The following is a 26538-nucleotide window of genomic DNA, read 5'->3' on the forward strand; positions in this document are numbered from 1 at the left end:
AGGAAGCAGTGAAAGACTATTTTCTTGGGCTCCAAAATCACTGCAGATGGTGACTACAGCCATGAAATTTAAAGACATTTGCTCCCTGGAAGGAAAGCTGACAATTCTAGACAGCATATTCAAAAGCAGAGGCATCACTTTACTGACAAAGGTCAGCAAAGCTACGTTTTTTTCAGTAGTCATGTGCAGATGTGAGAGATGGACCATAATGAAGGCTGAGCACCAAAAAATTGATGCTTTTGAATTGTGCTGGAGGAGATTCTTGAGAGTCCCTTGGAATGCAAGGAGATCCAACCAGTTAATCCTAAAAAAATCAACCCCAAATATTCATTGGAAAGACTGATGCTGAAGCTGAAGCTCCAATACTTTAGCCACCTGATACAAAGAGCCAACTCACTGGAAAAGACTCTGAGGTAGGAAAGACTGAGGGCAGGAAGAGAAGGGGATGACAGAGGATGAGATGATTGAATGGCGTCACTGACTCAATGGACTTTGAGTTTGAGCAAACTCTGGAAGACAGTGAAGGCAGAGGAGCCTGGCATGCTGCAGTCTGTATGGTTGCAAAGAGCTGGACACGAGTAAACAACAATAGTAACAACCAGATTCTTAGTTTGGGTTTAGCAGAGGATTGCAAAGAACAGCAAAGACTCTGAGGTCACAGAATAAAACTAAAGGCAAACCAGAAGACTCATGGGAATTCCACAGTTTTTCAGTCATACTTCACACATCTTTGTAGGGAAATATTTTGGGGGTGGGGACTTATACTTGTGCATATTTACAAGGGCTAAAACTGCCCCTCACTTCTCAAATAGCTTTTCCACCTGTGATTGAAAAGGCCTGTACCAAAATCAAAAGCAAGGCAGCACAAATCTCAGCTCAATTAACTTCAAGCCTCATTTCACGTAAGGAAGCTAGCTACTCCTCCAAAAGCGTAAGAGAAGAAATGAGCACTCTAGCTTTAAAGAAGAGCCTCACTCCTGTTTACTCCTTCTTTGCCTGCTTTAAAGGAGATAATAATGCCTGATTCATAACACCAGTACAACCAAAACTGTTTTGTGCTACAAGGTGAAGGTTTGGTGTGACAGAGAACAACCAATGAGTGGGCAAGGCAGGAAAATGATGAGTGGTGAGAGGTGGTGTGACATGCTGGTAAAGGAAAGAGGAGGAGCTCTGGAAGTAGTCTAAGCATACAAATCCCTCAGCAGCCCAGTTATAAAAAGCCTGGTCATCTCTGCACTCTCTTGCCTTTCACTTTCCTGAAAGTAAGCTGCTAAGAGAGAAGAAAAAACAGATCAACATTCCCACACACAATAAAACCTGAAAACAGGAGAGTTTTAAGTGAGGCTGTAAAATATAAATTTCCTAAATAATGACTTTAATTAAAAATATAAATGATTTTACTTTTCCCATTCATTCAGAATATTTAAAGCTTCTGTATCACTAAAAAGCTTCAGGGGAGACTTATGTAGATTCCTCCATTGTATCAGTTTCTTTTATATGTTTTAATTTTAAAATTACTGTGTTGCTTTTTCTTTGTTCTTCTTAAATGAAAAGCACTCACTCAAAGATTAATTTAACAACATAAGGGCCAGAGCAGAAGTCATTTTTGAGGGCAAAGATTAGACTAAAATTAAAACATGGTATCACCAAGCTTATGATTTTAAGATTTAAGTAGCTTTGAGCTACTGTTAGTTATTTTGGGCAATTTAAACTCTTCCAAGATACTTTTTCACCATTACAAGGGACCAGTGGAAACTGCTCCCACCTAGAAACAGACATACCATGTGACACATCAGACTCAGATATTCTGCTGAACAGAGATTACCTCACTTCTGCAATCATGAGAAAAAACAGGAGGTACCCACCTCGTTAAGACACCATAGAACAGAAAACTTTAAGACAGAAAAAAATGTTTTTGGTACTAGTAACCTTTATAATTTAATACCTGAAAAACTTACTATCTATCAAACAGGGCCAGACCACCGTGCTGAGCTGTGATCTTCAGGACACAATTCTGGTTTATTTGGAAAACAAATACAGGAGGAAGACTGTGTCTAAAACAGAATAAAAGCGAATAACACAGTTTCTGTCACTGGGGATATCCTGTAATTCAAGTTAGTACACTGGCAAACCCTTCCATAAATCAGCCTATGAGTTCATTTCTGTTCAGCACTTTTCTTGATGCCATTAAAGGTCTCAGGTCACAATTTTAGTTCACCACTCAGGCAAGACTGTCAGAATCATAGAACTTGAAGACAGAAACTCCGTTATCTAGTTCATCTCCCGCATTTTGCAGACATGAGGCCCACAGTCACATCTGGGGGAGACGTATGGACTAGGTTATCAACTTTCAGGGGAGCTCCCAGTCCATCTGGAGAGTCCACAGTGTGGTGGCTGCTCTATGCAGCCTCTATGTAGCTCTGTGTAACCCCCCAGTGGAGCTGCCCTTCAGAATACTGAACGCCAGGGCAGCCCCGGACCACAATGGCCCCTACCAGCTCTGTCCCTGGAGTCCATGTCTGACACTAAGTCACTGCTTTCTATCCTAGGATTACGGATCTGTGGATCAAATAACTGCCTGCTTTTCAGATGACCAAAGAATGACATTTTAACCCCAAACTTTCTGGAAACCAAAGTATTGTGACTAACGGCTTCTTGAAGGCTATTAGTACCTCATTACAGAAGTTAGTCAACCACTAAGCAATACAGGGCTTCCCAGGTGGTGTGAGTCACAAAGAACCCACTGGCCAATGCGAGAGACATAAAGAGACGAGGGTTTGATCCCCAGGCTGGGAAGATTCCCTGGGGAGGGGCATGGCAACCCACTCCAGTATTCTTTCCTGGAGGATCCCCCCATGGACAGAGGAGCCTGATGGGTTACAGCCTATGGAGTCTCAGTCTGGACACACACACACAAGCGATATAGATTTAGTTTGGGGCTCTACCTCTATCTGTAATTATTCCCTTATAAAATTATGCTCCAAAGTGAGTTTCTCAAAACCATATATACTGTAATGGGGTCTTGTATGCTCCTTGTCCAAGATAATTTAGCATGATGGCAAACCTAAGTGCACAAATATTCAGGTCTCTGGAATTTGCATAGGTATCCTATAACAGATGAAATGACGTTTCTAAAATATAAAAATGAACTTTTTTTAAAGATAGAAATATCTTGTTTTCTATTTATGAAAGAAATATCTGTCATGTGAAAAATGTGAAAATATCCCAAAGTATATAGTGTCAATCAAAAGTGACCTCATCACTCTAAAATCCAGTTTTCACTGTAGGGTAACAGACTGAAGTCAGACTGCCTGCCTTAAATTCTGGTTCTGCTGCTGAAGAACTGGAAGACCTCTCAGGGTGTTGGTATCCTTATCTATAAACAGAGACCATGAAAGCATGTGAGAATTATAACGTGTTGATTAAGTACTTTACAAAGTATAGGAATTATTCCAAGTACTTAAAACATGTTAACCAATTTTAATAAAGTAGTTGATTGATATAAGTTAAAGCACTTAGAATACTGCCTGAGATCTAGTCAAGGGCTCATTAAATGCTAACTGTTGTTATGGCCTTCCAAAACTTTAATGCCCATATAAACACACACACACAAACACACACACAGTTCCAACAAAATGCATTTATATAAAGTGTTCTGTAACTTGCTTTTTCCCTAACTTGCAGACATCCTTCAGTGTTAATTCCAACCGATCCACTTTATCCTTTTTAAGCAACAAATAGTAATAATATTTACTAACATATAACACATTATACTAACATGTAATGAATTGTTTTGTACTAGACACCGTGCTTTGTGTATCATCTCACTTAATCCTCTGCTGCTGCTTAGTCGCTCAGTCCTGTCAGACTCTTTGGGACTGCATGGACTGTAGCCCACCAGGCTCCTCTGTCCGTGGGATTTCCCAGGCAAGAATACTAGAGTGGGTTGTCCTTTCCTTCTCTAGGGGATCTTCCCAACTTAGGGATCAAACCTGCATCTCCTGCTTGGCAGATGGATTCTTTACCACTGAGCCACCTGTGAAGCCCCTACTTAATCCTCACAAGACCCCTAAAATGAATGTGCCTTTATTAGAGAAGAGGACGGTGAGACGTCGCTGGATTAAGTAACGTGCCCAAGAACATGGTGGAACCAGGATTTGAACTTGGTTCCTCTGTGACTGAGGGTCCAAGCACACTTCATTCTCTATAGTGCCATACTTTTTAACCAGTGTCCACTAAACCAATGTTCAAATGGTCTCTATTGATGGATGAGGAGGGGATTTTTCACAATGCTACAATGAATATATTAGATCATAGATTGTGCATGCTTTCTCCTATTTCCTTATTATGTTCTTCCAGACATGCAACTGCTGTCAAATCATGCACATTTGAAATTCTGATACATACAGCAAGGTTGCTTTCCAGAAATATAAAACCAATGGATCAACCACAGTTACATGAGAGAGCCAAAACTAGTCACTGTCCATCTTTTTAATCTTGGCCAGCCCAATAGGACATCTTAGTTTTGCTTATGCATTTCTTTGACTACAGTGAGCTCCCAGGTAGCTCAGTGGTAAAGAATCTGCCGACAATTCAGGAGACGCAAGTTCAATCTCTGGATTGGAAAGATCCCCTGGAGAAGGAACTGGCAACCTACTCCAGTATTCTTGCCTGGAAAATCCCATGGACAGAGGAGCCTAGCTGTCTACAGTCCATGGGGTCACAGAGTCAGACATGACTGAGTTACACACATACAATGAGTTAACCAATTTTCATGTATTTTAAATAATTATTTCTTCTTTTGTAAGCTGCCTGATTTACATTCTTTGCCCAGCTTAAATCATATCATAATGCCCATATTGAAACAATTTCCATTTACACAATTTAAGAAAATTTAGTCCATGCAGGAACTGCAGTTATTACAACAGCAGCAAGGCACTTTCCTATAAATCAACAGTATCAAATCAAAAGTGTCACAAAGCTCAAAAGCTGAAAATATATACAGAAATATAACTTTCCAAACTAAGTAAAACTTTCTGTGATTCAGATGTGACATTAAGACCCTGTTGTGTAGACCCTATTTATTTGGACCAGCATATATAAATTTTTAATAATGCCAAATTATTCTTCAGCAGAAACTTCCCAACTTAGATAACAATTCTCTAGAAGGCAACTAATCATGTCCTTCTCATTATCATGATCATCACTGTCAGCATCACAGCCAACCTGATATGCCAGATAGTACTGTGTGCCTCCTCTCAGGTAACCTCACAACAACCAGGGACAGGAGATACTATTTCTGCATTTTCCTGAGAAACTGAGGCTCAGAGAGATGAAGCCATTTGCCAGAGGCCTCTTAACTAGCAAGTAGCAGGGTTGGGGTTTCAACCCTGTCTGACTCCAGAGCTATTATTCTATTGTTCCAACATCATGTCTACCTTTTATGACCAGACTCAAGTGATTAAACGAAGCTAAAACCAAAAATAAATCTGTAACTTCCAAAAGGCAACTCCAGAGAAGGGCTGGCCTTTTCTTACATGATCACCTTACTTACTCTTGACAAATCTTAAGTTGCTGTATAATCCCTAGTTTTAAAGAAACTTCAAAGAATTGACTCTCTCATCCTTCTGTCAGGAACAAGGCTGTGCTAACTTTCCTCCACTGTGCTAACCTGACCTCTGGTCCACACAGCTATAGAAGCTGTTTAAAAAGTTTCATAATCTTGCTGGGAATTTTTGGTGTCCTCATTTACTTGTCTAAATAGGGAAAAAGTATCAGAATGTTTTGCTATATGAGCAGGAGGATTAACCAACATTGAGAGGCTTCCAGAATCCTGGCAACGATACCATCATGTGGGTGGAAGTCCGTCCAGGTTTAACCTGTGTCTAGATGGGGTCACAGCAGCCCTGAAATAACCTGAGAATAGAAAGGTCTCCTGGTGGTGACAAAGGAGCCCTTCTTATCTGCTTGGCAGTCTCATAATCAGAGGATTCTTACATCCAACCTAAATCTTTCCCACTGAAATTCAAGCCTATTTCCTTTTCTCATATTTGCCATAAAAAGAAAGAAATTCGCTGTAGCAATTAACTCGCTCAAATTCTCACAGCAAATTTTTAAAAAATAGCTGGAACCAGTACTGATTTTCTTTGATTCTCTTCATTGCATAATCAAAAGTTTTCAGTCCTTTTTTGCTAAGGGAAGAATTGCTTCTCGCAAGAAAACTGTGAAACTGGTTTGAAAATAAAGTTGCTTTATTTATAACTCTTCATGACTGGTATTTAACTGAGACAAAAGCCCTTCAGCAGTGCTTTTAAAGGTCTTTATCAACAAAAATAAAACCATAGGTAACTTTCTCAAACCATTCTGTGTCAGGTACAGTACTAAACATTTAACATTTTTTCATCTTCACAACAATTTTATGAAGTAGATGCTTCTCACATTTGCAACTAAGGAAACTGAGGCTTAGTTAAGTCTCCATCCCAAAGCCACAGAGCTAGTAAATGGAACTGATTCTGCCTTATAACTGAGCCTAAGCTTATAACCCACTCTACTACACTGTCTCCCATCTGACCTTTATTTTTAACTGGGTAAATAAGCCTCTGTTTATAGAGCACTTTGTTTCTAAGAGCTCCAAGTTCTTTATAATAAATTTTATGCTCCTCATCTCTTTCCAACACAAAATTTGTGCAAATACGACAACCACAAGGTTTCACGGAACTAAAGAGAATCAACTTAAAAATGCAGCAAACACCTTAAAAATCTAAGGAAAATAAATTATGTGCACCAAGATTTAGAGTCTGAGTTTGAGCAACTACAGAACTTCTGCACGAGACAACCATCTGGTAACAATCCGTTTTGAAACTCTACTCTGTTCCATCAATCTACTTATTTATTTATTCTCATAACTAAACCAAGCTATTTTCAGAGCTTGTAAAATATATTTTGACATCTTGTTGGAAAGACTCTCCTCTTTCTTTTGTTTTCCTCTCAAATTTTTATACACTCTTTTATCTGAATTTTAAATTCTGTTCTTAAAGTTCAATTAAAAACACTGTTGGGATTTTGACTAGGTATCAGTTTTTTGAAAAGGGGGAGGAAAGGGCATGGTGGTTTAAGCACATCCAGCCTCAGCCACTGGTGGCTCAGCTGGTAAAGAATCCACCTGCAATGTAGGAGACCTAGGTTCGATCCCTGGTGTTGGGAAGATCCCCTGGAGACGGGAACGGATGCCCACTCCAGTATTCTGGCCTGGAAAATTCCATGGACTGTATAGTCCATGGGGTCACAAAGAGTCGGACATGACTGAGTGACTTTCACTTTCAACCTCAGCCTCAGGATTAAAATTACCAATTTGATTTTGGTTCCTTTGCCAAGGTATTTCTATCACCTGGGAAACAAATATCCAAACTGAAGGTTAAGGTTTTTAAAATTCTTTTAAATATATATATACATATATTTGACTGTACTGGGTTTTAATTGCAGCATGTGGGATCTAGTTCCTCGACCAGGGATTGAACCCGGACTCCCTGAACTGGGAGTTCTGAGTTTTAGTCACTGGACCACTAGAGAAGTCCCTAAAGATCCCCTTTTAAAAGTGGCATCCAAACTTAAGAGTGTCTCTAATTGATTACAGGGGAAAAATCAATATTCAGTAAACCTACCAGGTGGTGGCTGAAAGGCTGGCTTTCAGGAAGACCAAAGGCAGAGAGATAGAAGACACCAGCTAACAGTTCCACTGGTTTAGGTAACTGATCATTACTTGGCCAATTATGATCAAATAATTGGCATCATAAGCACCCCTTATACACCTGACACTCTGCTAGTAAGAAGAGACCTAAATAGTAAGAGAGGTGACCTGAGCACTTAAAATCTGGTGATCTGTTGAAAAAAGCAATACAAAACCACAAAAACCATCAGTGCATGTGACAAATATGCCCAGGTGAGCCTATGTGATGTAAGCAGGGCTTCAAACAGGGGAAGATCAGTGTGGGCTGCAGCACCCAATAAAAACTAGTAAGTTGGCTAAACTCAGCTCCAGCTTACCTGAATGCGGTAATCAAAATTTAATGACAGCTTTTTAGGAGCCCAGGTTAAGAAAAACAGTGATGAGCTCACCTTGGTTTATAAATCACGACTCAGCCAAACTCCCAGCATCCTGATAAAAGGGCAGAGAGCCCATAAGCACGCCATCTCTCACTGTTCCCGAAGCAGCTACTCCAGATGACACATAGAAACTGTGGTGGGCACAGGATTAACCCAGTGGGAAATCCCCAAACACTCTGCAGCGTGAGGGCTATTCAATACCAGAACCTGATCCTACTCCCCTACACTCAACCTGAAAAGTCCCTGTTCCAGAGGACTCACATCCACAGAAACTCCACCCAGTTTCCTCACATCATGGAAAGTCACTAGTTTACTCAGAAGACCTAGTACGAGGGCTCCTTGACTTGTGGAAAGAGGTAGTTCTTTCCAAAAGCACTGAGTCAAAAATTTTTACCAGCACTAGATTTGTTCAAAGTAAAAAGAAAGGAATAAAAGAATATTTTTTTTAGTGAATAAACAGGATGAGCACTGTATCTCCTCCCAAGGAACAAGAAAACAATGCTAAACATAGCTGGGAAAACTGGTTGGGGGCAATGGGGGTGGAACGCTTAAAAAAATTTTAATCTTATGCAAACTCTACAGATATTAATTTTAAAATATCATTAGATAATGCAAAGCAAGACATCTCAGTGAATTTTTTAACCAACCTGATATGTCAACAAGCATTACTTATGGTATTTTCTTTGAAAGTGCATAGAAAACTTACTTGTGAGTTAGTTTTAAGACCTGTGCATGGATGCTAAGTCATTTCAGTTGTGTCCGACTCTTTGCAACTCTATGGACTGTAGCCTGCCAGGCTCCTTTGTCCATTGGATCCTCCAGGCAAGAATACTGGAGTGGGTAGCCATTCCCTTCTCCAAGGGATCTTCCCAACTCTTACATCTCCTACAACGGCAGCCACCTAGCCATCACCTAGCCATTACCTAGCCATTACCACTAGCGCCACCTAGGAGGCCCTGGGAAGTTTTAAGGCAGCTTCACTAAAATGAGGAAGTTAAGACCATTTATTCATCTAAGTTCCTTCTCAATTTCATGACAGTTTATACTTTTTAAACATAAGTTTTAGTACTTTAAGCATATGAAGAGTATTCATACAAAAGCCTCAGAACTCCATTTCTAATGAGATACACTGTAAATCATAAAACATTGCCTCATACCCTGTAGCTTTTAAGTGAAACTTGGATAATTCAGTGGGTTGTATATTTTTAGAAGTGATATAAACACTCTGTATAGTTCCCTACATACTTCAGGAGTTGTGAAGATCTAGTGGGAGAGATAACATTGCTTTCTAAAGGGCAAAACACTATTCACTGTGCGGTTATACATACACTAGACAATAAAACTTCTACATCCGGGATGAGTATGTCTGGGGAGAGAAGGAAGGGAAGGATCACAAAGGCATTTCAGACTCTATCTGTAATGTTTTGTTATCTCAATAAAAACTCAGGCAAACAGAGCAGAAAGTTAAGATTTGTGCATCAGGTACATGAATGTTCTTTCCATTTTTCTCTCTAACTTTGTAATAATCCATAATTAAAAGGAAGCTTCTAATATAATCTTGAGAAAATAAAAATAACAAAGATTCCAAGAACTTTTAAAGGTTTCCTGTGGATAAACTTTTTTAAAGCTATTTAACCTTATACATAGAGTATCTTCCTTTCTCTAACAACTATTTTCCTTACTAATATGGTCACCGATTCTTTTCTCCCTTACACCTCCATCTAACTGAATCTAAATAAAACAGCACAACTTTCTCCAGGGCATACAGAAAAACGAAGCTCAGGGATATGGGCTCAGCGGACTTGATGGTCTTGGAACAGCTGGGAGGGGGATGAAGACTACCCCCCCAGTGGGAGAGGCTGCCAGTTTTCTGGAGCCAAGCCTTCAGTAAGGCGTCATTATTTTATCTGAAGTATAATGACTTCCCAGAATAGCAAAAGATCTATATTCAAAAGATTAAAAACATATCCCATATATACTGAAATATTCCCAGATGAAATACTGTAACATTATCAAGAATTGTCTGTAAAATAATACAAAAAGAATGAGTATGGTTACAGATGAAATAAGACGCCATGATTTGGTAAAATCTGGTGATGGTACATGGGAATATATTATACTCTCCTCTGTATTTCTGTATATATTAAAATTTTCTCATAATTAAGCTTTCAAAAAATATACCCAAACTAAGTTGTTTACTTATTATCACATTAGGGCTTCCCATATGGTTCAATCATAAAGAATCCACTTGCCAATGCAGAAGAAATGGGCTCAATCCCCAGGTCAGGAAGATCCCCTGGAGAAGGAAATGGCAAACCACTCTACTATTCTTGCCTGGGAAATCCCGTGGACAGAGGAACCTGGTGGGCTACAGTCCATGAGGTCACAAAAGAGTCGGACAGGATTTAGCCACTGAAATAACAATTATCACATTAAAAGCCTTTCCCATTTTCATCTGCTAGGCCTGTCCATGCCAGGGTTAATCCTCATGCCATCACTCCTCAGCGTGCGCCATGGCCTTAGTTACTCAGTCTCTTTGGTTCTGAGTTCATCTGTCTGAAAAAGTGAAAGGACTGGATGAGATGGTTCTTAACTTCCCTATTGGCTATACCATGATTACTGGATTTATAAACTGACTTAGTTATTGAATAATACAGTTAAGAACTGCACGTTATTAGTAATACACTATGGTCACATAGGAGCATCCTTAATCCCTAATTTATTTATTTATTTGACAAACATTTAGGGTATGTGCACTATGTGCCTGGCAGTATTATATGTGGGTAGAATACAAAATTAAACAATGCAAAATCTTTGCCTTCAAGATCCAGTCTCACAGTGGACTGGATGACAACATTACAATGTATGATGACATCGCAGTGATGGAGGTGAAAATACTAGAAGGCTGGGGCTTCCTTGGTGGCCCAGTGGTTAAGTATCCACCTTGCAATGCAAGGGACACAGGTTCAATTCCTGGTCTGGGAAGAAGATCCCGCATGCCTCAGAGCAATTAAGCCCATGTACCACAACTACTGAGCCTGTGTGCCACAACTAACGAAGCCCAGTACCTAGAGCTGAGCTCTGCAACAAAGAGAAGCCAGTGCAATGAGAAGCCCAAGCACCATAACTAGAGGTAGTCCCTACTCGTCGCAACTAGAGAGAGCCTATGTGCAGCAATGGAGACCCAGCACAGCCAAAAATAAATAGTCTTTAAAAAAAAAATACTATAAGGCCTTCACGATGTGAGAAAGCATGGAATTATAAATAAATTCATATGCAAAGGGAGAGGGAAAGTAAGGTGCAGTAGATGAGATTGGAAAGAAAGCAGGGACCAGATTGAGAAGAACCCTGTAAGCCACACCAAGGAATTTGGAGAGTTTCTTGAAAAGCGATAAGAAAAGCATTTTAAAGATTTCTAAACCAGAAATGTTGTGGTCCAATTTACATTTTAGATGATCTGCTGGAACAGGAGTACAGATTTGGTGGTAGCTGGTGGTGTTTATAGAACAGAGGAGGGTAAAAAGGATGGAAATTAAATCTAGTATTTAAGAGAAAACTAAAATGATCCAGTCCATGGGGTCACAGTCAGACATCACTGCATGACTGAACTGAACTGAAAATGGTCGAGCAGGAGATGCATGAGGCCTTGAATTGAGGTAGATGGAGATTCCTGAGATTCTGCTCTAGTGGCACCCTGAGGTTCAGAACAGGGAACAGAAAGCATACTCAGTTACATGAGAAAGTAGTTGTTGATGTACAGTAAAGGCAATCGGTTCCTTCTCCAAAATATAAATGAAGCAAAGATCTTAGAAATGCAGGTTTTAGGTACTCTGCTATAAGTCTGCTTCTTTCTTCCAAGATAATACAGAAATTATAGCATGAGACATTATCTATTCACCATTATTGAGGGGCCAGGTTCAAGCACAGTGCCACACATGTTGTTGTCATTGTTTAATTGCTAAGTCATTCTGACTCTTTTGTGACCCATGGACTATAGCTGCCAGGCTCCTCTGTCCACGGGATTTCCCAGGCAAGAATACTGGAGTGGGTTGCCATTTCCTTCTCCAGGGGATCTTTCTGACCCAGGAATTGAACCCATGTCTCCTGTACTAGCAGGTGGATTCTTTACCACTGAGCCACCAGGGAAGCCCCACATACAGCAGGTGCTTAACAAATGTGGGTTATGTGTTGGATATGATGAGTTTTCATAAGCTAATGAAACAGTGCCATGTGGTACAGGTGATTAACTCCCTGCTCACTGGCCATATTAGCAATGTCTTGATCAAGAGCACCAGTAAGGAGAGATGAAAATTATTGTCCTGGTAATTTTATGCCCCTCTGAGACCCTCCCCATAACCCCTTATCCCCTTCAGATTTTTAGACCATATCAGCAATAATCCCCACACAAGGGAATGAGTGGATAGTTCAGTTATTATTTGAGTCAGACTACACCCAACATGTAGACTATTACAGAAGATACTTTTTTCCTTATAAATTACATTGTATCTTTTATCTGAGCTCCCAAGGGGGCACTTCTGAGAGTAGAATTAGGAGCGTTCAGTCAGTCCTAGGTGCTGCAAACCACATGGAATTCTGTTTCAATTTTTATAAAACAAAAGCAATATTTTTCCCTCAGAAACCATTATCTTTATTTGAATAAAGATGATAAAAAATAAAGCACAGGAAGGGAGGTCATCTAAACAACATCTTGCTATTAATGACTATTGTCTGAAATTAGAAAATTCTGCCCATCTGTTAAGTATTTACTTTCTTATACTTTTTAAGATTTTCTCAGCAGTAAGCCTATGCTACTAAACATCAAAACTTCAAAATCTGATCATCCAATTCCAAACTCACAACTTTATAAAATGTTAATATCACTTCAGACATTACTGACAATAACAACAATATATAATTAATAGTAACGAACTGAGCATCAATCATGAGTCAGGTAACAAGCTTAACACTTTATATACAATGTCTCATTTGATTTTGATCCTCACATTAACCCTAAGGAGTAGTACATAAAGTTACTACCACTTTGCAGTAGGGAAAAATGGGGTTCAGAGACCTGTACCTTATCTGATATGATATATCCAAAACAAGCCTGCTAGACTAACTAGCCCAGAACTCTTCACCACTCTGCAGTACTCTCTCCCAAACCCATTTAAGGATTAAAAAAAAAAAAAAAAAACCTGGAGGCTCACAAAGTTGACAAGACTTGTTGAAGGGCACATATTTAGAAATGCAGCCAGCATTAGGCTCATGGTTCAGGGCCTCTACCACTCTACCTCTTAATACTGGATCTGTTCCATGAAACAAATCATAATCACCCCACAGGAATCAACAAAGTATAAAACCCCCACCCTGTTTAAAAAAAAAAATCAAACAAAACAGGCTTTGTCAACATAGCATAAAGGTCATGACGTTCTTTAAAAACAATTTAAAAAAAGGCTAGTAGGGTTTCTTTTTGACACATCAACGGCATTTTAAACTCAAATCATAAAAGGAGCTAATTTAGAAAATAATGCTTCTCAGATGTCTAATTGTGCCTTTATTTTTGCTTTCCCAATATTTATTTACATGTTTCTTTTACAGTTCATATTTAATTGTCAAAGTTTTCAGTACTTCTCAGGGACTTGGGAAAAGGTTAATGAGCAACTTTCTGTTCCCAACCCACAAAGAAAACAATGTATACAATTAATCCTCATAGATTCTATTGCCAAGTAGCAAGCAAGTGCAATATCTCTCTGATGTATGGGGTGGGGGTGGGGGGACAGAACGGGTGAAAGAGGGCAGAGAGAAACATTAAAAAAAAAAACCCACACTTCAGGGGCTCATTTCTTCCAAGTGACTTATACCTCATAGTTGACAAGATGATCCCACCCTTGAATACAAGGAAGTTGCACCCAGTCTCACAAAGCACAGATTCAATCACCCCAAACAGAAGTCTGGACTTCCCTCCAAGACAAATATGGAATTCAATCTGTGTGATGCTTTGAATGCAGCTAATTAACTTGCAATCCTTCATTATGACCAAATAAGGGAGGGAAAAGAGCTACCTTCCTGGTCCTTCCTTGAGGGGGAAGCAAAAGGAAAAGGCATAATATTTAAATCCCACAGCAAAGTTTGAAAACTTTTCCACTAAGATACACACCCTAGCTGAGTCATCATCATAACACCCTACAGTGGCTCACCTCAGGACTAATTACCTTTGTTATAGATGGTCATTCCAACTCTGCTAATTCACTCAAAATAGAATGGATAAGAAGCTACAATTTGTTTCACTCTTTTCACTTATTTAACTCTATAATTTTTAGAGCAAATGTACTGGCCTTAATTTATGTAAGTACTTAATCTATAGCTGAATGAATCAAGAAGCCACAGCTGAGTGAAAATTATATCTGAAAATAGCCACTAACCAAAGCAGTAAGGGACCCTGATGCTGGGAAAGATTGAAGGCAGGAGAAGGGGACAACAGGGGACAGGATGGTTGGATGGCATCACCGATTCAATAGACATGAGTTTGAGCAAATTCCAAGAGTTGGTGAAGGACGGGGAAGCCTGGCATGCTGCAATCCCTGGGGTTGCAAAGAGTCGGATATGACTGAGGGACGGAGCAACAACAAAGCAGCAATAGCAACAAAGAAGACCACTTCATGAGCCAAGGAGAATGTTTCAGATTCCAAATAAAGATTATGGGGGGCGAAATTTCCCTAACCTAGTGAGTGGACACTTTTCAAATATGTTTCCCTATTTTCCCGAATAGTTGTATAAGATTCCCCTACTAAATCTTTTAGGAGGACTCCAACCAAGCTCTAAACAGTGAGAGCTCTCTGTGGTATTTCTTAAGCCCTTCCCCCATTTTTCCCTTTCCAAATAGTTGACAATGGCATATGGGGGGGTGGGGGTGGCGCGGTGAATTAAAGGCTATGGAGCTCTTGAAATCTTTCACAGGCCACAGTCCACTCACAAAGATCCAAAGTGTTTTGATGTGAGCCTGACACACCAGACAACTCCAGTTCCAAGCTCTCCTCCTATTTTGATTCCATCCATCATGCTGAAAATGTGCTTTCCATTCTTTCACCACTACATTAAAAAACAATACAGAGTTTTAGGTAAATTCTTTTAAAACTAAATGAGGTAACACTTCAGACACCAAGTCAGTAACTACCTTAGGAATCTACTTCTGAGACTGGAACTAGACTCACTGAGTTTGAATCTGATCCTACTCTTGCTGGCTTTGGGACCTTAGAGAAGTTAATTCACCTGTCTGAGTCTTTAGTTTTCTCACTGATTAAAGAAATTTTTGTCAGTTACTACATGTGATGCCTTTAGGATAGTACCCGACACTTAAGTGGTCAATCTGGAGAAACTGTTATTATCATTATCATTGCTGTCCATCATCACTGTTGTTAACTTGATATTCTGTTAACATACCCCTTTTACCATCCTTCTAGTATGTGGAAGAATCTAACAGGAGATAATCAGATTTCTGAACTACTGTTAAGCTGAAGAAAATAATTCACTAACAGCCTGGTCGGCAAGTTACGTATTTCAAAGAACTTAAATCTGTGATTTAACATCATAAGGACTCAACCACTCAACTATAATAATGGTTTAGGATTCATTTAAATCTCTTATGGGCAACTGTTACAGATTTCATGCAGGCCCTAAGTTATGAGTGTTTAATTTTGAAATAATGAAGCCAAAGATATTTTGTCTTCAAAATCATTACAATACATCTGGAGAGATAGCTGCATCTTTAACTAGGCTACAACATAGAGAATTAAACTACAGTAATTTGAACAGGAAACAAAATAGGTTAATTTTTCCTGGGGATAGGAAAAAAGAGCAGCAGCAACAAAAACGATACTCAAGATTGAAAAGTTATAGGTTATGAAATGTAACATTTGCCCCATGAATTTGCCATGGTGATCTTATATAAAACTTAATTTATACATATTAAAATACTAGGTTAAAAAACATATAGCATCACAGAATGAAAAGCTACAAACTAGCATAAGACATTTGAAACATAAAAATGAAGAACTAAATACAATGGTAATATAATAGTAATAGTTATTCTTATGCAGTTCTTACTAAGTATCAGGCACTATTCTAAACTATATACACGTATCTTAAATACATAAAGAATTACTATGAATCAATAAGAAAAACACAAACAACAAAATTTTTAAAAGAGCAAAAATCCCAAATAGGAATTTCATAGAAAACAAAAATGGCCCATACACATAAAAGATGCTCAACTACAATTCTAATCAAGGAAATGAATATTAAAGGCCTGATGAGGTATCAGTTCACACACTAGATTCACAAACACTAAAAAGGCTGTCAGCATCTAGTTCTACTGAGGAAGCAGAACAATGAGAATTCTTATCCACTGCTGGTAAAGGTCTAAACTGGTGTAACTGCTGTGGAGAGCAGTTGGATATTACTAAGCAAAAATGAATAGCCAATGACTAAGCAATCCTACTCCTAGGTATAAATGGAAAAGATACCCCTGCACAAGGGCAATACCTAACAACATTCAGTGGACACTGTTACTACAGATTAAAAAAAAGTATGAAACAAATAGAAGATTCTATTACATGGTCTAATATATTCTATTATATTCTATAGACCATATATTCTATTATACGGTCTAATATAAGATCATCAATAGAAGTGGAATAAAAAAAAATTCTGGTACATTCATCTAACTGAAAACTACACCACAGTGAAAATGAACAAGGTACCACCACCTGGGTGAATCTCAGAAACATAAACTGGAAAAAAAGGAAATGAGTAAAAGAAGATTATGCACTGTATGTTTCCATTTATATAAAGTTCAAAAAAACAAGCAAACCTAAAAAATAATACTGACTCAATGGGATCTATTCCGAGGTGATGAAACTGTAAGTAAAAGCCAGGAAGTGCTAGCTGTTCAGTCACTAAATCGTGTCTGACTCCTCTGTTTACCATAAAATTAAAGACAGCTCGGAGGAGGAAGGGCATTCGGGAAGCTTCTGAAATACTGGTAAAGTTTTAGTTTTTAAACTCCCTGGAAGATACTTTGTAATCAGTTTCATTATTTTTCCTTATTTTGTACAGATATATTTTATATTCTAACATGTAACACACTTCAAAATCTTAAAGAAACAAATTAACATGTATTCCTTTTAGATGAGTCCTAGGCAAGTCTACATAATGAATCCATCATTGAAACAACGTATACATGGCAGACTAGAAAAGTAACAATTTTAAAATAAAGAAAACTTTAAAATCTGCAGCAGAAACAAAAAGCCTAAACTTTAAAATGGAACCAAACTGAATTCACAATCAGAAAAACAACACAGTAATAACTCAAAGCATCAGTTATTCAAGTGTGTTCTATAAACCATTTTTTCCTTAGATGTCTAAGGGAAAATGGGTACCAGGAGTGAAATAAATTTGAGGATTAATGGGTTAAACAGATAAATCTCCTAAGAAAGAAATAGAATTTCCTTAACTTGACTCTAGAATCTTTTAACATGGTGAATTACATAGTGATCTTTCAGGATTCATATTTCCTATAACGCAAACTGGGAAACATTTTATGACACAGAGGTCATACCAGAGAGCATATCCCCAAGCCAGGTGAGAGCAGACAATACTCTGGTGAAAGGTATTCAGATACCTAAGTCTTCAGTGGCTGATCTGTCCAACCCAAACCATGGGCAGCTGGGATCAAAACCCATAACCAAATACAACCCTTCAATAACTAAGGGAACAGTCATTTCAAGTGTTACATGAACATGGTGACAGCTTTATGTGATTCCCTTGGGGGTAAAACAACATAAGCATAAGGTGCAACAGAAAAGATCTGGATGGAATATAAAAAGTAAATCTATTTCTACAGCTTTTAGCAGGTCTTATTTGGTTTAGGTAGAGTTCAATGGAAGCCTCCAGTAGAAAAATATGTTTCAAATCATACCTCTTAGTTAAAAGGTTTTTACACTAGCCTTCCCCTAATACAATTAGAAAGTTTCTAGTTTTCTACTAAAGTTTTCCCTAAGTAAAACAAATTTGTGAACTGGGTCAGCCAGTTCTTCAAAATGTGGTTTTATTACCATAGGAAAATAAGGTGATAATGCTCTTCAAAAGAAAACACATCCAGAGCAGGGGGCACAATCTCTGTCGGGGAACTAAGATCCCACATGCTGTGCTGTGTACCCCCTCAAAAATGATGAAGATTGACAAATATAACAGTGACAGAAGGAAGAACACCTGTCGTGTGGACATCCGTGGCCAGTCATTTCATTACAACCAGATTCCTACTGACGGCCAAATCACAGTAAGAAGACTCCAAAGTACACACGGAATCAGAATTAAGGAAGTAAGAGGAATTGAGAATTTAATGGTCTTCTTTCATCCTGGCAATAACTGTTTTTTCTTTAATTAAGCAATTCCTATGTCTAGGCATTCTTCCAAGTCCTAGGGATACGGAGGTCTTTGCTTTCAGAGAGCTCATATTTAAGTAACAGCTGAAGAATATATATTTCATCAAAGTTTACTATAATATTGTTAACAGAGTAAAAAATTTCAAAGCAATCTAAGTGTTCAACAATAAAGCTGTTTATTAAATAATTATAACTCTAAATGATGGGGAAAATATACTTTTTAAAGAATAGTGCTTTTAAGCAGTAATTCAAGACATGGAAAAATGATTATGGTGCAACATTAAATGAAAAAAGGCTGTGAAAGTGTAAGTAGTGTATGATCACACATACATATGTGTATCACATGTATACTTACATATATGTATACATTTCCTACCCTTCTAGATGCATAAGAGAAAGCCAGAAAGTCACCAGTAATTATCTATTTTTCCTCTGCTATCTTTTCAAAGGTAACTGAAAACTTGATACCTTTTCAAACTTTCTAATTTCCTGAAATATCACTACATGTCTTTTATCACCAAGGCAGGGATTACTTTCAAAGTGATTTCAATCGACATAAATACCAGAATCTCTTCAGATTTATCTTTAAGAAGCCATCCATGAATGCCAGTTCTTGGCTCTGTCTCTGAACTTTCAGGGAGAGAAGTCACCCTTCCTTATGCCTGTAAGCCATACTCCACAAGGACGAGTAACACACCTTCTTATTTCTTCATTCCTACTTCCTGCTTCTTCCTTTCAACTTAAACATCTTACAAAAAAGTTACATTTAATTACCTTGGAAGTAAATGTATAACTCTTCCCCCACAGCCAGTCTGCTAACAACCCCATTTCTAGCCATGGCACTAACCTTTCTCCCAATCAGAATCTTGGAAAGCAGCCTTCATTCACCTCTCCCTTTCCCATTTCAGGTTCATTAATAAAATCTGCTGAAATCTCTCCCCATCGCATCTTACTCCTCACCCATACTTCTGCCACTGGGTAGTCCAGGCCCTGACCGCACATGACGGTGCGTGTGTGCATGCTGGTCGCTCCGACCCCATAGACTGTAGCCCACCAGGCTCCTCTGTCCAAGGGATTCTCCGGGCAAGAATACTAGAGTGCGTTGCCGTGCCCTCCTCCAGGGGATCTTCCCGATCCAGAGATCAAACCCGTGTCTCTTCCATCTCCTGCACTGGCAAGTGGGTCCTCTGCCACTAGCGCCACCTGGGAAGCCCTACGTGACGGTACCAGCGTTCAAGCGGGTCTTCCTGAGGCCATCTCACCCTTCTCTAAATCACGGCTCTATATACAGAATTTAGATGATGTCACTTGGAGGCTCAAAAACTTCGACGCTGTCTCCTTTTTTCCATTCCAATCTTAACTTCTTTGCCTGGCTTTTATTAAACCCCATAATTTGGCTTCACCCTAACTACTTAACTCTATTTTCCATTATTTGCCGGTCTCACCCCTCATCAACTAAGAGACATGCCATAATCAATCTTACCACCAAGCTCTGGAAAATCTAAACATAAAAAAGGCCCTTCCTTTCGTCTGTACTTTTATTTTGAAAGCCTAATGGATTTCCCCTCTTCTACAAAGCTTTTCTTGATTTCTCCAACCTCATTTATGTCTCACTTTTCTGAACCTGTCTCAAGTGTGTATGTGTGTGTGCGCAAGAGCTTCATCTATTCATTCACTGATGGACACTAAGGTCATTTCCATATCTTGGCTAGTGTAAATAATGCTGCTATGAACATGGAGGCACAGATATCTTTCCCGGTTAGTGTTTTTGTTTCCTCTGAACATATTGTCAGAAGTTACTATGTAATTTTGACTTACTGATCAAGTGAACCTTAAGCTTAAAGTGGAAAAAGAGACAGAAAAAGTTCAGATATTACTGCAACAATGAAAGCACCTGGTCAGGCTCTCCTTAAAAAATGACAATAGTAAGAATGGTCTAGCAAGTTATTTATTGCAGAAGAAGAAATGGGAAAGGTGTGAGCAACAATGCAGCCTTAGATCCCTGCAAACTTATGTCTGGAATATGGGATTAAATAAAGAAAGAAAATTGGCATTATAAAAATAAGCTAAAAATAAGTTATAATACCACTAAAGCATCAGTGAGACTTGAAGGGATGGGACTTAGAAACATAAAGAACTGCTGGTCTGGATTATGTGAGAGGTTGAAGCTGACACAGAAAGAAACCAAGCTGTAATGGGGACTTCAACATTTGGGATATTTGCTAGAGCTCTCCTACAGCTAAAACTCAAGGAACCTGATAATGCCTTGCTTAATCTCCATCTCTCACATAGGGAAAGAAACATTCTGGATAAAATACAACTACTGGGAAGAAATCAGCTGACTGAAGAGCAATGGTTAACTGGAAAACCTGAGAGAGACTCTCAAGTTGGCTACAATTGCTGGGGACAGGAATGTGGGACGTGCTTAGGGAACAGAAATTACAAAAACTTCAGAGGAAAGAAAAGGAAACCCTGTTGAGACTCTAAAAGGGAAGATGCATCATATGTTTTTAGGAAGTTCTCAAGAACAGAATTCTAGCTAAACAATACTTGATTAATTAATCCCCCAAGTATTTACTGAGCATCTACTATGGGCAAGGTAATGGGACTTCCCCAGTAGCAAAGTGATAAAGAATCTGCCTGCAATGCAGAAGCTGCAGGAGATGAGAGTTCAATCCCTGGGTCAGGAAGATCGCCTGGAGGGGAGCATGGCAACCCACTCCAGTTTTCCTGTCTGGAGAATCCCATGGACAGAGGAGCCTCATGGGCTACAGTTTATAGGGTCGTAGAGTCAGACACAACCAACCATGTAGGCACAAGGAAAATACAAAGGAAGTAGAAAACATGATTACTGCCCTGGAGATAGTGAACATTTCAAACTTGGTTGAAAGAAAATTTGGGCTTCCCTAGTGGCTCAGACAGAGAAGGCCATGGCAACCCACTCCAGTACTCTTGCCTGGAGAATCCAGTGGGATCCTGGTGGGCTGCCCTCTATGGGGTCGCACAGAGTCGGACACGACTGAAGCGACTTAGCAGCAGCAGCAGTGGCTCAGACAGTAAAGAACCTGCCTGCAACACGGGAGACCTGGGTTCAGCATCTGGGTTGGGACGATCCTCTGGAGGAGGGCATGGCAACCTACTTCAGTATTCTTGCCTGGAGAATTCCTGCGGACAGAGGAGTGTGGCAGGCTATGGTCCAGGGGGTTGCAAAGAGTCAGACATGATTGAAAGTAAATTATAAACTGAAAATGAATTTAAAAGAATAACTAGGAAGATGTTTCATATCCACACAGGACTTGATAAAATAACAGGTTTAAACTTCTGGGTTTTAGAGTAAATAATTCTTAAAGCTACATCACTAGAATAATCTAGGAAAGAAGGCTGAGACAAAGTGAGAGAACTAAAAAAAGAAGAAAAGTGAGAAAGACATGTGGAAAGAGACAGAATCAAACAGCATGCCCCAGTTCATTCTAGTCACATAGAAAAAAGTACAACTTAAATGATTTGGCATGAAAAAAAAAAATGGAATTCTGGTTATAATGTGCAACACAGAAGAGGAGAAGAGTCTGAAAGGACTAGCTGCACACAGAGCTCTCCAACGAGCTGAGGTTTTAAAAGACACAGATAAAAGACAACACATAACATGGACGCCTGGAAAAGCAGCTCAGGGTGACATCAGGAAGAAAAAGGCCCACATTGAGCTGAGCTTAAGAAAACCATCAAGGGCTACCAAACGGGCTTTTGAATTTATGTCCAGGAAAGAAAATTTGCAAAAGGCCTGGGTACACTGGTTAAAGTGAATAGTGTAGTTAACACATGACAGGGAAAAGAGAATGACCTCTACTTTTATGTTGCTTTTTGAAATTTTTACACTTGAATACCACCGTACAGTTTACATGTTTCTATTTTACAGCTCCTTGAGAAGTAGGGCCAGCCCCTACTTTAAAAACTCTCTGTCCAGTGTGCATACCCCACTTGAACTCGGCCTCCTTCCTCGGTCTCCTCCTCAGGATGAGGGCCAGAAGTGGAGTCTGTGGGGTGAGGAAACCAAAGCCCAAGATGGCAGGGGCCACAAAAGAGCTGCCCCCAGTGCCTTGCAGGTCTTCTGACTCAGCCAGCTGATAAGGTCACACACCAGGAATTTGCCTCTGAACTGTGCTGAGGACAAGTACTCTTTGATGGATTATGGAGACCTGAGAGCTCTGCTGAAAGACAGAATACAGGCCTCCCAATCCTCCAAAATGAGGAAAGAGCATGAACATTACAAAATACTAACATGAACTTTAAAAAAGAGCATGGATATGACGAAACACTAATATCAGTAATAACGTTATGCTTATCACCCAGCTTGAAGAATATCTGAAAAAAGATCATAAAGCAGATGGTTTCTGAACAAAGATGGGTGGTCACTAAAAATCCACATGGATTCAGGAGGAACAAGTCTTGCCCAGTAACTCTACTTCTTTTCTTGACAAACAATCTATGTGACTCTTTGAAAGGTATTTAACAAGCTTCACTCTCCAAGTCTTTCTAGAGGGGTAAGGGAGAGAGATGATGAAACATGGGTTGAAATGTGTTTATAAAGCAACAAAACTCAGAATGCTCATAGGCAAGTTCTATACAAAACTTATGGGGCTTCAACAGTTATACTAACAATGAACCAGATAAAGCTTTTAATGACACTCTTACCAAAACGTGAGGATGAATAACCAAGAGCAGGACAGCAGAGTCAGAATCCAAATTAATTTTTACAGAAGGTAAAGTGAAGAGGAACTAAAAAGCCTCTTGATGAAAGTGAAAGAGGAGAGTGAAAATGTTGGCTTAAAGTTCAACATTCAGAAAACGAAGATCATGGCATCTGGTCCCATCATGTCATGGGAAATAGATGGGGAAACAGTGGAAATAGTGTCAGACTTTATTTTCTTGGGCTCCAAAATCACTGCAGATGGTGACTGCAGCCATGAAATTAAAAGATGCTTACTCCTTGGAAGAAAAGTTATGATCAACCTAGATAGCATATTCAAAAGCAAAGATGTTACTTTGCCAACTAAGGTCCATCTAGTCAAGGCTATGGTTTTTCCAGTGGTCATGTATGGATGTGAGAGTTGGACTGTGAAGAAGGCTGAGTGCCGAAGAATTTATGCGTTTGAACTGTAGTGTTGGAGAAGACTCTTGAGAGTCCCTTGGACTGCAAGGAGATCCAACCAGTCTATTCTGAAGGAGATTAGCCCTGGGATTTCTTTGGAAGAAATGATGCTAAAGCTGAAGCTCCAGTACTTTGGCCAGCTCATGCGAAGAGTTGACTCATTGGAAAAGACTCTGATGCTGGGAGGGATTGGGGGCAGGAGGAGAAGGGGACGACAGAGGATGAGATGGTTGGATGGCATCACTGACTCGATGGACGTGAGTCTGAGTGAACTCTAGGAGTTGGTGATGGACAGGGAGGCCTGGCGTACTGCGATTCATGGGGTCGCAAAGAGTCAGACATGACTGAGCAACTGAACTGAACTTTAACAAATGAAATTTAATAGAAAGAACGTAAAAATGATATTTGGATTCAAAAACAAATGCTAAGTATAAATTGTGATAAACTATTATATACATAAGGAACAACTAAAGATTTTGCTGAATAAAGCTTGACACAAATTAAAAGTATGGAAAAGCTGTCCTCAAAATTTACATGATCTCAATCTTAGGCTGAGTTAATAGACATAGATTAGAAACAAGCAAGATGAATGCCATACACTAGGCTGTATCATCAGAGAAGGCAATGGCACCCCACTCCAGTACTCTTGCCTGGACAATCCCATGGACGGAGGAGTCTGGTAGCCTGCAGTCCATGGGGTTGCTGAGCGTCGGACACAACTGAGTGACTTCACTTTCACTTTTCACTTTCATGCATTGGAGAAGGAAACGGCAACCCACTCCAGTGTTCTTGCCTGGAGAGTCCCAGGGACTGGGGAGCCTGGTGGGCTGCCATCTGTGGGGTCGCACGGAGTCAGACACAACTGATGCGACTTAGCAGCAGCAGCAGCAGCAGCAGGCTGTATCACTGGGTTCTGACCTGGAGAAGTTTTCAATAGTTGGCAATGTGCTATAGTAAGTACAAAAGGACAAAGTAAAATGTCCTCACAATTTGAAAATTAAGTCACCCTCTGGGAGTAACAACAGCATGAACCAAAAGAATCAGAAATGACTAGCAACATAAGTAATTCCAAGAAAAGGTATAATTGAAAATATCTGAGAACACTCAAACCCAATCAAAAGTGAGCAGGGTGTACTTTCTGGGAGGCTGGATTATAACAGAATGTGAATTAAGAAAGCTGAAACATTGTCAATTGTGTTTCTGTCTGGCTAAAGGAAAGGCTATATTAACAGAAGGCGCTCAGTCACTCAGTCATGTCCAACTCTTTGCGGCCCCATGGACTGTAGCCCATCAGGCTCCTCTGCCCATGCAATTTTCCAGGCAAGAATTCTGGAGTAGGGAGCAATTTCCTACTTCAGGGGATCTTCCTGACCCAGGGCTCAAACCTGCATGCCTTGTGTCTCCTGTACTGACGGGTGGATTCCTTACCACTAGCACCACCTGGTGAGCCTGTTAAGAGAAGAATGTTACATTAATCTGTTGGGGGTAGGGACAGGAGCTTAACAAGCAAGATTTTGCCTGTATTCCCCAACACTGTCTGAGACAGAGATGGCTAACTATGTCCAGAGCACTGCTGGTAGGTGTATCCTTATTAAAAAGAGGCTCCATCAACTCTCCTGGCTCAGTGACACTCCTCATTAAGATGACCTATCTTGATTAGAATTAACCACTTCCCATGTAGACTGTCCTACTGGGGTGACAGTGCACTGACCAAATTATGACATTTCCGTTCTACTCACAGTGATATTAATAAATTCATTAGTTGACGTCTTGTTTCTCTGTTAGTCTCCTGGTCACTTGCTAAATATAAGTAGATTCCATAATCCCAAACATTTCTGGACACACACATACACACAAATTCACATTTATGGAACTGGAAAAGCAAAGTCTATACATTAAGTTGTGTCATTCTATACCCAGATACCACAAACCTGTGAAGTCCTGTTTCTCTGTATGAAAACTGTATTTTATCTTTATTTAAGAGAGGAAACTAACAAAATATAACCCATGTGGAAGAGAGTAGTCAGGAAAGTAAAAAGTCTGAAATCCCTGATATTTGAACAAATTAAATGAACATGCTTATCTTGAGACAGAGATGACTGAGATAGCTGTCCTCAGTCGTCACTCTTGCTGTTGTTTAGTGGTTAAGTCGTTTCTGACTCTTTGCGATCCCATGGACTGTAGCCTGCCAGGCTCCTGTCCACGGGATTTCCCAGGAAAGCATACTGGAGTGGGTTGCCATTTCCTTCATCATTCTTTCAGTGATATAAAATTATCTCTAACTCTGTGATGAGAAACAGCTGAAATCTGAGTAACGAAGAGTTTTTCAATTTATACTGTCCCGTGCCTGGCACAGGCATGGTTCAGTAAGTCTGGACACATGGGAAATGTTCACAATGTTAGCTATGATTGTGTTGTATTACAAGATATTGTGGGAATGCAAAGGAGGGGTACCTGACTCTGAACAAGAGATGAGAGATCAAGGAAGGCATCCTCAAAAGTAGAGATACCTAAGCAGGGTATGAAAGAAAGCACAGGAGTTAACCAGAGGAGTGTGGGAGAAGGAATTCCAGAAAGAAGCATGTAAGATGCAAGGTCAGAGAAAGCTGCAGAGGTGAGTAGAGGGGGTAATGAAAGAGAAGGCTAGAAAAGCAAAAGGGCACCACTTCTTGAAGGGACTCAGGTCACAGGCCATGGTAAGGAATCTGGTGGAGATGATGGAGAATCATTGGAAACTGTAACTCATGGGAGTTACATAATCAGATTTATGTTTGAGGAGAACCCTTTTGGCAACCACACATAAAATGGATTGGAAGAGCACAAGGCTGGTAGCAGAAAAAGATGGTT

At 39.7% G+C, this 26538-nt stretch overlaps 1 protein-coding gene across 6 annotated transcripts in view; it reads right to left on the reverse strand.

The window, feature by feature from the left end:
• STK38L (serine/threonine kinase 38 like) overlaps window positions 1-26538 on the reverse strand; it is an 81409-nt gene that overhangs the window by 44052 nt on the left and 10819 nt on the right. For 2 of the 6 annotated variants that reach the window (XM_042247367.2, XM_042247368.2), the window contains one exon: window positions 1959-2054. The exons of 1 other annotated variant lie outside the window; for it this stretch is intronic. Coding sequence is in view for 1 of the 5 variants with exons in the window: in XM_060413294.1 (XP_060269277.1) it covers window positions 25077-25140 (64 nt within the window). In the remaining 4 variants the exon portion in view is untranslated. Of the gene's footprint in view, window positions 1-1958; window positions 2055-15076; window positions 15193-25076; window positions 25141-26538 lie in introns of all 6 variants that reach the window. 3 more of the 6 variants (XM_060413294.1, XM_042247370.2, XM_042247371.2) reach the window with 3 other exon arrangements.

Source organism: Ovis aries, chromosome 3 (genome assembly GCF_016772045.2).
Source record: "Ovis aries strain OAR_USU_Benz2616 breed Rambouillet chromosome 3, ARS-UI_Ramb_v3.0, whole genome shotgun sequence".
Lineage (NCBI taxonomy): Eukaryota > Metazoa > Chordata > Mammalia > Artiodactyla > Bovidae > Ovis > Ovis aries.